The sequence below is a fragment of the Pan troglodytes genome, chromosome 13 (assembly GCF_028858775.2).
Source record: "Pan troglodytes isolate AG18354 chromosome 13, NHGRI_mPanTro3-v2.0_pri, whole genome shotgun sequence".
Classification (NCBI taxonomy): Eukaryota; Metazoa; Chordata; class Mammalia; order Primates; family Hominidae; genus Pan; species Pan troglodytes.
The window spans coordinates 84814354-84826951 of NC_072411.2; the positions used below are offsets into that span (position 1 = coordinate 84814354).

The 12598-nt window shown below is 35.6% G+C and overlaps 1 protein-coding gene across 1 annotated transcript in view; it reads left to right on the top strand.

The window, feature by feature from the left end:
- The window catches only part of DNAJC10 (DnaJ heat shock protein family (Hsp40) member C10), a 67657-nt gene extending 58433 nt beyond the window's left edge, over window positions 1-9224 (top strand). The window contains exons 22-23 of the mRNA XM_016950141.3: window positions 486-590; window positions 2296-9224. Of these exons, the coding sequence (XP_016805630.1) occupies window positions 486-590; window positions 2296-2307 (117 nt within the window). The 3' untranslated portion in view covers window positions 2308-9224. The remainder of the gene's footprint in view (window positions 1-485; window positions 591-2295) is intronic.
- Window positions 9225-12598: the final 3374 nt, after the last annotated feature.

Consider the following 12598-nt stretch of genomic DNA (forward strand, 5'->3'; position numbering starts at 1 on the left):
CCGCCCTGGCTTCTTCTCGCCCTCTGTGGGCTGCACCCACTGTCCAGCCAGTCCCAATGAGAAGAACCAGGTACCTCAGTTGGAAGTGCAGAAATCACCTGTCTTCTGCGTTGATCACACTAGGAGCTGCAGACCGGAGCTGTTCCTACTCAGCCATCTTGGAATGCCCTCTCAAACTTTATCCAGGAACATCTGTTCTTGCACAGTTTCGATGTTTTGAGGCTTTTGGAGTCAGTGATGCTTTTTTTTTTTTTTAACAAAGAATTGTTTCATGTTTCCGTGACACTATTATTAGTATTTATTTTAGGTGCATTATGGGTTAACTGCTTTTGCAGCATTATTTCCTTGAAGAGAATAAATTTGAATTTCAAACACTTCAAGTTTTGGAACAAAAGAACTTGAAAGCATATTTAATCAAGTTTCTTAGGTGGAAATGTTATGTTTTTATTAAATACTTAAAAGATAACAAGTGTTTTTAATTTTAGAGAAATTTTCAAGAAGAGCAGATAAATACCAGAGATGCAAAAGCAATCGCTGCCTTAATAAGTGAAAAATTGGAAACTCTCCAAAATCAAGGCAAGAGGAATAAGGTATGGACTAAGCCTAGAGTTGACTTTGGCAAAAGTTGGCAAAAGTTAGCAAAATTTATTTTTCCTATACATTACATGCGTCCAGAGACAACAAAATGAGGCATCAAAAAATAGTAAGATAGCTGAAAATTCTACTTTGGGAAATAGGACAATCAAAATGTAGCCTAGACACTGAAATGCTTTTAAAAATTTGGACAAGTAAAACCACTTAACAAAAAATAGTGACTGTGGTCCATGCAAAAACATGTATACAAATATTTATTGCAGTATCATTCATAATAGCAAAAAAAATGAAACAAAATGTCTGTCAACTGACAGATAAATGAAATGTGGTGTATCCATTGAATAGAATATTTTCAGCCATAAAAGGAATTAAGTACTGACCTATGCTACAACATGGATAAACTCTGGAAAATGTTTAGTGAATGAAGCCAGTCACAAAGGCCAAATATTATATAATACTATTGATGTTAAATATCTAGAATAATCCATAGAGACAGAACGTAGGTTAATGGTTGCCTGGGGCTGAAGTGGAGTGGGATAGAAAAGAGCAAAAATGGGGTAACTGCTAATGGATAGTAAGGAGTTTATTTTGGGAATATGGAAAAATGTTTTAAAATTAGATTGTAATGACAGTTGGACAACTCTGAATATACCAAAACCACTAAACTCCTTTAAATGTGGGAATTTTATGGTATGTGAAATATATCTCAACAAAGCCATTAAAAAAAAAATAGTGACTGTGGCCATAAATTATTTAAATTTTGTTCAAATGTAAATAAAGCATTGAATTGTTAGGAATAAATATACTGGAGCCTCATAACACGTTTTGAATAGCAAATTTTCTTTTGTTCTTGGTGTAATCAGAACGTATTGAAACCCATATTTGTGTTGGCCCCTCTTCGAATCTTTAATCTGTCAAGAAGCAGCACAACCTTTTTCCTGTTACTCTTCAGAAGGCAGTTCAGTTTTACCTTTTTCAAATCGGTGTTACTGTAGATCATACTTAAAAACAGAACAGAGTCTATGAATGTTGTAGTGCTTTTAAAATGGAATTTAATACAATCACATGAGTTATCTCGGATTCTTTCCCTATGAGGCGAAAGGAGGACAAAATAGCTCAGCCTCTGGAAAGGGCTAGAGAAGACTGGCTTTATAGCACCATATTAGACAGTAGGTTCTACTGTAATCCAGTTCAAACTGCAGACCCCAATAGACAAAGCCTTACAACCTACCTCAAGAATATTTTTTACAAATCTGAAAGGTAGGAAAGAGTTATGAGTCTGTATTTTCTTGGTTCCACTGAACAAACATGTTTTTCTAGTGTTTCGCTATATTAGTTTTCTCAAGATATTTTATTTTGAAAGGTATAACTTTTATCTCATTAAATATTTGAAATTTAAAAATTGTCATAATCTAGAATATCATACCTGAAATTAAGTTAAAGAGAATACCCAATATGCTTGAAATTATGTAAACCTATATAGTTAGTAATATCTGCTGTGGGCAGGTAAGAACTAGGAGATATTCTTTTCTTTTTTATTGTTATATTTTGGCAAAGTATATTTCATGTCATGATCCATTAAATAAGAATATTGAGTATTTCTGAAAAAGTAAAATGTTGGTTTGTGGTATTTCACCTTATTTTTAACATTACCAACTCATACTTTCTCCTTTCTCTATCGCCTTTACATTATTATTATAGGATGAACTTTGATAATGTTGAAGATGAAGAAAAAGTTTAAAAGAAATTCTGACAGATGACATCAGAAGACACCTATTTAGAATGTTACATTTATGATGGGAATGAATGAACATTATCTTAGACTTGCAGTTGTACTGCCAGAATTATCTACAGCACTGGTGTAAAAGAAGGGTCTGCAAACTTTTTCTGTAAAGGGCCGGTTTATAAATATTTTAGACTTTGCAGGCTATATGGTTCACACATGAGAACAAGAATAGAGTCATCATGTATTCTTTGTTATTTGCTTTTAACAACCTTTAAAAAATATTAAAACGATTCTTAGCTCAGAGCCATACAAAAGTAGGCCGGATTCAGTCCATGGACCATAGATTGCTGTCCCCCTCTATGGACTTATGATGTTTCAGGTGGCTGGCTTGAACATGAGTCTGCTGTGCTATTATCTACATAAATGTCTAAGTTGTATAAAGTCCACTTTCCCTTCATGTTTTTTGGCTGGCCTGAAAAGAGGTAACTTAGTTTTTGGTCACTTGTTCTCCTAAAAATGCTATCCCTGACCATATATTTATATTTCGTTTTAAAAACACCCATGATGTGGCACAGTAAGCAAACCCTGTTATGCTATATTATTATGAAGAGATTCTTCATTGTTTTCTTTCCTTCTCAAAGGTTGAAAAAATGCTTTTAATTTTTCACAGCCGAGAAACAGTGCAGCAGTATATGTGCACACAGTAAGTACACAAATTTGAGCAACAGTAAGTGCACAAATTCTGTAGTTTGCTGTATCATCCAGGAAAACCTGAGGGAAAAAAATTATAGCAATTAACTGGGCATTGTAGAGTATCCTAAATATGTTATCAAGTATTTAGAGTTCTATGTTTTAAAGATATATGTGTTCATGTATTTTCTGAAATTGCTTTCATAGACATTTTCCCACTGATAGTTGATTTTTGAGGCATCTAATATTTACATATTTGCCTTCTGAACTTTGTTTTGACCTGTATCCTTTATTTACATTGGGTTTTTCTTTCATAGTTTTGGTTTTTCACTCCTGTCCAGTCTATTTATTATTCAAATAGGAAAAATTACTTTACAGGTTGTTTTACTGTAGCTCATAATGATACTGTAGTTATTCCAGTTACTAGTTTACTGTCAGAGGGCTGCCTTTTTCAGATAAATATTGACATAATAACTGAAGTTATTTTTATAAGAAAATCAAGTATATAAATCTAGGAAAGGGATCTTTTAGTTTCTGTGTTGTTTAGACTCAAAGAATCACAAATTTGTCAGTAACATGTAGTTGTTTAGTTATAATTCGGAGTGTACAGACTGGTAAAAATTCCAATCAGTCAAAAGAGGTCAGTGAATTAAAAGGTTTGCAATTTTTTTCAAAAACCTGTTAGAATATGCTTTATTGTGTTTTGAAGAGTTTTCCTTTTTTTCTTTTCAATATCACTTTATCCTGCTCACCAGTATTTCCTCATAAAGGTTATTATAGCCATAATTAATGTTAAAATAGACTTTGTTCTTCATATTCTCCCATCTTTTTCTCTACTATATACTCAACTCTGTCTGGATTCTGCTGTATGCCTGTGGGCATATATGGAACAGTCACCACTTGTCACACTTAACACCAGCTTTTTGAATTATGATCAGTAATGGCAAGAGCCTTTCATTCTCGAATGTTTAAAGCCTAGGAGTTCTACAAAATTGGCTTCTTTCTACAAGAATCCCAAAATGGAATGCCTAAAGAAGTCTTACTTGGGTAAATACTTACTGAAATATACTGGTTATGTGCATATCACCACACTGGACACTGAGGAGTGTACGAAAGGAATCCAAGACATGGTCCCCATCTTCCAACTGTCTGTAATTCACTGTTTTGTCACTGAGCTCATAAGGTACTTACATTACTACCTATAAATGTTTCCTACACTTGTTAGTTGTTGAGAAACATTTTAGGCAGTAAATAAAATAGTAAATATTATGTGTCCTATAATTTGACCTAAGCTGTGTGCCTTTGGAATCAGCTCTAAGCCAGGGCCCCCTGGGAGTCATGTTAAGAAACATGTATCATAAAGTGACATACATCAAGGTTATCTTATATAGTCATAACAGTATTATTGGGTCTTTCAAAAACAGCTGGCAGATTGAGCTTTTAATGGCTATATTGATACAGTAGATAGAGCACCTCTAAGGAGTACCAGGTATAATGTGCCATTTCTCTCAGCAACACCATTTTTGTGTGCAGCTGACCCTCTAACATGGTATCAATTCCAGCTGACCAAAGCACATTCTATCAATCAGGCAGCCAGCCTTGGAAATTAGGTCCATTTAAAGTATGTGGCTTACAGCCAGGTATGGTGGTGTGCGCCTATTGTCCCATCTACTTGAGAGGCTGAGGCAGGAGGGATTGCTTGGGCTCAGGATTTTGAATGCAGCCTGGGCAACATAGCAAGACCCCATCTCTAATAAATAAATTATGTTTTGGGCATTAATGATGTTTGTCTATTCTAATTTCTCAAATTTTATTTAGGTCTTTCATAGCTTTTTTATTTAAAGGTATATGATTAAGATAAAGGAAAAGTAAAATGAAATGTTTATGTAATCTTATATTCTCAAAATTTTCTTTAAATTTGCTCTGTTTTCTGACAGTGCTGAAAGTGGGAATTTTTTTAGAAGTACGGTTATCAAAAAAAACACATTTCCTATGGGACACACATTTCAAAGATGTTTAGTACGATAAAATTTTTAGTAAAAGGGTAGCACTTTTAAGTCATTTGAATAGAATCTTTGTGTAATATTTAGTCTAGTGTTAGTCCTTAAATCTGCCAACAAAACCAGAGAGATGTCTTAAAGTAGGCACATTTATTCCATTGTGACTGTTAAGAAATAATAAAAGATTAAATTAACAAAATGCATTTTAAATTTTTATACCTATAGAATAAAAATTGATAATGAAGATGAAAAGTAAATAACCTTTCTGATAATATTCTACTTTACACATATACTGAAAACTTACTTACATATACCCAAATTCTTCTAGTGAAGAAGAAGTTTGTAATATGGTTTGAGTGAGTATTTGTCCCCTCCAAATCTCATGTTGAAATATGATCCCCAGTGTTGGATATGGGGCCTGGTGGGAGATGTTTGGGTGATGGGGGCTGATCCCTCATAAATGGCTTTGTGCCTTCCCCAGTGGTAATGAGTTCCTGCTGTGTTTGTTCCTGCAAGAGCTGGTTGTTAAAAGGAACTTGGCACCACCACCTCCTCTCTTTTTCGCTCCTTCTCTGTGTGACATGCCTTCTTCCCCCGTGCCTTCTGCCATGAGTAAAAGCTCCCTGAGACCTCACCAGAAGCTGAGCAGATGCTGGTGCCATGTTTTTACAGCCTGCAGAACTGCAAGTCAAATAAACGTTTTCTTTATAAGGTAACCAGTCCCAGGTATTCCTTCATTGCAATGCAAAACAGACTAATACAGTTTCTTTTCAGTAAGAATTACAAAATTTAGGCCAATGACCAAGCTGAGTATAAATTACTAATCATACATAAAAATGTGTTTCACTGGCTTGAGTCATTTTTCTGTTTAACACTGAATTTACACTTAGATTCTTGTACTGTCACTGAGTCCCTTTGTAAACAGCTAGGTATATTTTGTGAATGGAAACTAGCCAAAAATACAGCCAAAGTCTCAACGCCAAACTGGTCTACATCAGTATGGACTCCAGAAATGCATCTTTCAACCACTTGATTGCATTAAGTAGTCATTTGAGTGCATCACCTAGTGGCCTGTGGTCCTGAAAGTTAGTAATCATCCCCAAAAAGGTCTGTGTTAATTACTTATGGACAATCTTCATTAAGCAACTGCTATTTTTTTTTTAATACTTCAAGTTCTGCAATACATGTGCAGAACGTGCAGGTTTGTTACATAGGTATACATGTGCCATGGTGGTTTGCTGCACCCATCAACCTGTCATCTACATTAGGTATTTCTTCTGATGTTGTCCTTCCCCTTGCCCCCTACCCCGCCGACAGGCCCCAGTGTTGATGTTCCCCTCCCTGTGTCCATATGTTCTCATTGTTCAACTCCCACTTATGAGTGACAACATGTAGTGTTTGGTTTTCTGTTCCTGTTAGTTTGCTGAGAATAATGGTTTCCGGCTTCATCCCTGTCCCTGCAAAGGACATGAACGCATCCTTTTTTATGGCTGCATAGTATTCCATGGTGTGTTTGTGCCCGTTTCCTTATCCAGTCTAACATTGATGGGCATTTGGGTTGGTTCCAAGTCTTTCCTATTGTGAATAGTGCTCCAATAAACATACGTGTGCATGTGTCTTTATAGTAAAATTATTTATAATCCTTTAGGTATATACCCAGTAACAGGATTGCTGGGTCAAATGGTATTTCTATTTCTAGATCCTTGGGGAATCGCCACACTGTCTTCCACAATGGTTGAACAAATTTGCACTCCCACTAACAGTGTAAAAGCATTCCTATTTCTCCACATCCTCTCCAGCATCTGTTGTTTCCTCACTTTTTAATGATCGCCATTCTAACTGATGTGACATGGTATCTCATTGTGTTTTTGATTTGCATTTCTCTAATGACCACTGATGATGAGCTTTTTTTCATATCTTTGCTGGCCACCTAAATGTCTTCTTTTGAGAAGTGTCTGTTCATATCCTTTGCCCACTTTTAATGGGATTTTTTTCTTGTAAATTTAAGTTCCTTGTAGATTCTGAATATTAGCCCTTTGTCAGATGGATAGATTGCAAAAATTTTCTCCCATTCTTTAGGTTGCCTGTTCACTCTGATCATAGTTTGTTTTGCCATGCAGAAGCTCTTTAATTAGATCCCATTTATCTGTTTTGGCTTTTGTTGCCATTGCTTTTGGTGTTTTAGTCATGAAGTCTTTGCCCATGCCTATGTCCTGCATGGTGTTGCCTAGGTTTTCTTCTAGGTTTTTTATGGTTTCAGATCTTACATTTAAGTCTTTAATCTATCAACTTAATTTTTATATAAGGTGTAAGGAAGGGGTCCCAGTTTCAGTTTTCTACATGTGGCTAGGCTGTTTTCCCAACATCATTTATTAAATAGGGAATCCTTTCCCCATTGCTTGTTTTTGTCAGGTTTGTCAAAGATCAGATGGTTGTAGATGCGTGGCGTTATTTCTGAGGGCTCTGTTCTGTTCCATTGGTCTATAGCTCTGTTTTGGTACCAGTACCATGCTGTTTTGGTTACTGAGCCTTGTAGTATAGTTTGTTCTTTTTGCTTAGGATTGCCTTGGCTATATGGGCTCTTTTTTTTGGTTCCATATGAAATTTAAAGTAGTTTTTTCCAATTCTGTGAAGAAAGTCCTTGATAGCTTGATGGGGATGGCATTGAATCTATAAATTACTTTGGGCAGTATGACTATTTCACGATATTAATTCTTCCTATCCATGAGCATGGAATGCTTTTTCCATTTGTTTCTGTCCTCTCTCATTTCCTTGAGCAGTGGTTTGTAGTTCTTGAAGAGGTCCTTCACATCCCTTGTAAGTTGGATTCCTAGGTATTTAATTCTCTTTGTAGCAATTGTGAATGGGAGTTCACTCACGATTTGGCTCTCTGTTTGTCAATTATTGGAGTATAGGAATGCTTGTGATTTTTGCACATTAATTTTGTATCCTGAGACTTTGCTGAAGTTGCTTATCAGCTTAAGGAGTTTTTGGGCTGAGATGATGGGGTTTTCTAAATATATAATTATGTCATCTGCAAACAGATAATTTGACTTCCTCTCTTCCTGTTTGAATACCGTTTCTTTCTCTTGCCTGATTGTCCTGGCCAGAACTTCCAGTACATAGGAGTGGTGAGAGAGGGCATCCTTGTCATGTGCCGGTTTTCAAAGGGAATGCTTGCAGCTTTTGCCCATTCAGTATGATATTGACTGTGGTTTTGTCATAAATAACTCATATTATTTTGAGATATGTTCCATCAATATCTAGTTTTTTGAGTGTTTTTAGCATGAAAGGGTGTTGAATTTTATCGAAGGCCTTTTCTGCATCTATTGAGATATTCATGTTTTTGTCATAACTGCTATTTCAAATGTTTGGAGGAAGTAAAATGTCTTTAAAAGAATAAGTGTTGATTTTTGGAAAATATGAAATTGAAAACTTAGAAAACTTGAATTCTAAGTGGCTATTTATATTACCAAGTGGTAAAACATTAGCTAACTAAAACATGGCTCTGAAGCCAGTTAACTAGCAACAAGTCCCACCTATACATTGAAATATCTTTCTCAGGTCATTAGATAAAGTATATGGCGTTAAGGCAAAAAATACATACACACACACAAAAAATATTTCAGCAGCCACTGCCAACTGAAAGTAATAAAATGAAACAATTTGTTGGCTTTAATGTATTTAGGAAAAATCATTTATTTACAAAACATCTTCTCTTTCTTATCATGAAAATTATGAAGGTAAGGTAAAGTCTGTACCATTTTTCCTCTATTTTTGAGAAATCTTAGATTTATCTTTACCAGTCTGTAACCCAGCTTTCTTGTTTTATATTTTAAATATACTTTCTATTTTGTGACAGGAGTGAAAAAATGTTTAATGATTTTAAACATGTTTATATATATTTTTCAGACTTGGAACAGCAGTATCTCATGTTTTACTATAAAAACTTGGGTATATTACTTGAAGATCAACTATATTGTTATTTTTAGTATGTTAGCAATTCACCTGTCAATAATCACCAAAGAACTCAAGAATGAATAACATGATCTATCAAAAGGCCTATAATCTCAATCATCATGTTAAGACTTTGGAAAGTTAATTTGTATTAATTAACTAATGTAAATTAATCCTATCAAGTTAATTTGTAATAAATTCAAGATGCAAAAAGAAAACCTATTTCACTACCGAAATTAAATAAACTTTAAAATTCATTTTGTTGTCTGGGTGCAGTGGCTCACGCACATAATCCCAGCACTTTGGGAGGCCAAGTGGAAGGATCACTTAAGGCCAGGAGTTCAAGACCAGCCTAGCCAACATAGTGAAACCCCCATCTCTACTAAAAATACAAAAACTAGCTGGGCATGGAGGTGTGTGCCTGTAATCATCTACCCTGGAGGCTGAGACAGGAGAATTGCATGAACCCGGAGGCGAAGGTTGCAGTGAGCAGAGATCACACCACTGCCCTCCAGCCTGGGTGACGGAGTAAGACCCTGTCTAAAAAAAACAAAAACAAAAACAAAAAAAAAAATCATTTTGTTGGTATTTTATATAAACTTAAGAAACCTCCCCACACAAACACACACACAGCCATATTGTCATCTCTGAAGATAGATAGCAGCCACATGTGTCTTATTCCCTGCAGTGTTGGCAGAACCTAGCACATTGTTGACCCGTAGAAGCACAGTGTGTATTTCAATTGACAAACAAACAGCCAGAAGTATTATACTGTTGACTGTGTTTAAAATTAATTTGCCAGAGTTCTACTGTGATAAGAATTTCTGACTAGAAATTATAAATTCATTGTTTTATGCCTTAAAAATTATAAATAATGGTAAGTTTAATTTGCAGCCCTTATAGCTTAGAGGCATTGTAGTTGATATTATAGTAACCCTTTTTAGATGTTAGTAACTTTTATTGTAAAATTTAAGGTAGCTCTGCCTATTAAAGTAGCACCTATTCTTTTGAAAGGAACTTTCTCAAAGGATTTTTAGGGCTTCATAATTTCTTGTTGCTCTGTGTAAGTCCCTCTGATAGGCTTCCCTGAAGGATTTTAAGCAGAAATAACATCAGGTACCAGTAGATGGCAGTGAAAAATAAGCAGACACATTTCATTATTCTGATAAAATGCCATTTCTACCTCAGTACTGGACAAGAATCACACAGTCTAGTTGGCCTTTGTGTTTTCACTAAAAATATCCTGAATTATCAGTCACTTATGTTTGACTATGAGAAATTGCAAAAAAGTATTTCGCATCCAAAAGTTTGTGATCTAGTGTAATAGGACAAATATACTCAAAGTGTATGAATGGTATGACAATAAATTTAGAAAATCATACAGGCACACACACTGCTATAGACATGTAAAGATACATACATGTATTGGAGCTCAGCAGATTCCCATTCATGAAGAATGGTGCCTGTGTAACAGTATAAATGGATCACTTTTAATAAATAAGACATAAAATTGGACTAATAGCTTAATTTTTTTTTTCAATTCAAAAATCTCAGGGTTTTCTGGGGCTTTTAGTACTCCTTTGTGAAATAAGACACATAGTCTTCAGGTAAAAAGAGCTCTTGGTCACAGAAATGGGTGTACTGAATTCTCGCCCTGTAGTCAAGTACTTACTATGAGTTTGGAAAAATTGCTTACTTCATATCTGTATCCTAATTAACTCATTTGTTAAGTGGAAAAAATATTTCAGTAGGTAGTGATATAAATAAGATGAGGTAATGTGTTTAGAAAAATCAATGTGCAGGCAAGAATCAGGAATGTGGGAAATTTTGTAGGACAAATGGTATGATTTCTTTAATGAAAAATACAGAGAAAGGTATCATATAGCTTAAAAGGCAAAAGAAAGAGGCTTTTCAGTCATGAGCCAAATGCAGTATGTGGGCTATATTTGCATCTTGATTTGAACAGACTATTGTATACATTTATATATACATAGATCTATAGAGTAGGATATATTTCATATATATATGAAACAGTTGGGGAAATCAGAGTATTTGAATTTGATATTAACTAAGAATTGTTTGCAGCGGATGTTGCGTATTCTAATGACATTTTTTTTAATAATGAAAATGTTTGGCATTTGCTTTAAAATAATCCAGTAACCAGGATCTGAGAGAAACCAAAAAAAAGGGGGGAGATAATAATCCAGGGACTTTGGGTAGTTGTTAAATGGATGGCTGTATCATAAGTATTGAAGCTGATAAGGGATAGATATGGGTTGATTATATATTTGTTTTGCTGGAAAATGTTCCATAATACAGTTTTAATAACTAAGTTTTAATTTCAAAAACGCAAAATATTGTTTTTACAACTAAGATAACATTGAAATTTATACAGAACCCCAAATGACAAGTATATAATCAACTGTTTGCCAGGAAATCAGTTTACCTGTTAGAGGTAGAAAAGTTACAGGATAAAAATGGAATTGGTTGGCACTAAGTAGGACCACTTTCGAAGAGAATGGGTAGAATTCATTTTCTTTTCATTACTTCCTTTCAGCGTGGAGCCTGAGCATCATTTCACCATTTTGAGCCTCAAGCTCTCAATATACTGGAAAATTGTAATCCTGTTCCCTTCACTGAGGTCATAATACTGAATTCTGAAATGGAAATAATTGACTAGCGATTGTCTAGTCAAACTAGACTGATGAGGTCTCATCATTTTCTTCAAGGAAGATCAACTGAACCTGCCTGAAGGCACAGGGTACACCATCTTCCTAAGGTGTGACCTCCTGTTCCCAAAGGAATAGACCTAGGTGACCAACCAGCAGCACCTAGCTTTTGCCAGCTACGCAGCTTTGAATAGCCTTCCACCCTTGTGTCCTTCAAACCCGCCAAAGCCAAGTTCTCTCCCTCTCTCTCAACAGATTTCTCAGCACACATCAGATTTCACACCGATCTATGAAAAACTATTTTTAGAGATTATTACTGTGGTCCGAATGTTTATATCCCCTCCTGCTCTCCCTAAAATTATGTTGAAATCCTAACCCCCAAGGTAATGGTATTAGGAATGTGAGGCCTTTGGGAAGGGTTTAAGTCATGAGGGCAGAGACCTCCTTTTTGAGATTGGTACACTTATAAAAGATACCCCAGTATCTTGCTCATCCCTTCTGCCATGGGAGAACACGGTGAGAGTGAGCCATCTGTAAACCAACAAACAAGGCCCTCACCAGGCACTCAATCTGCCAGCACTTTGATAGTGGACTTCCCAGCCTCCAGAACTATGAGAAATAAATGTGTTGTTTTAAGCCAGCCAGTTCATTTTGTTATAGCAGCCTGGACAGACAATATATTGAAAAAAATTAGTTTTGCAGTTCCACTGGTCAGGTGAATGCCAGAGGAGCTGGTCCACAGTCATAGGCGTTAAACTTCTTTTGGAAACTATACTGGCTTGACAGTCTCCCCATACTGATTCAGACTCCAGCAAGGTGCACATCACCCGCTAGTTATTGTGGCTTCTGCTGCTTTAAGGTTCTGGAATTATGGAAGAAAATAGGGTGGGCCTACTGTCTCTTCCTACTGTTTACCTGGTGTTTTGATTCTGAATAGTTTATAAGTTCTGCTATTCAAGAAG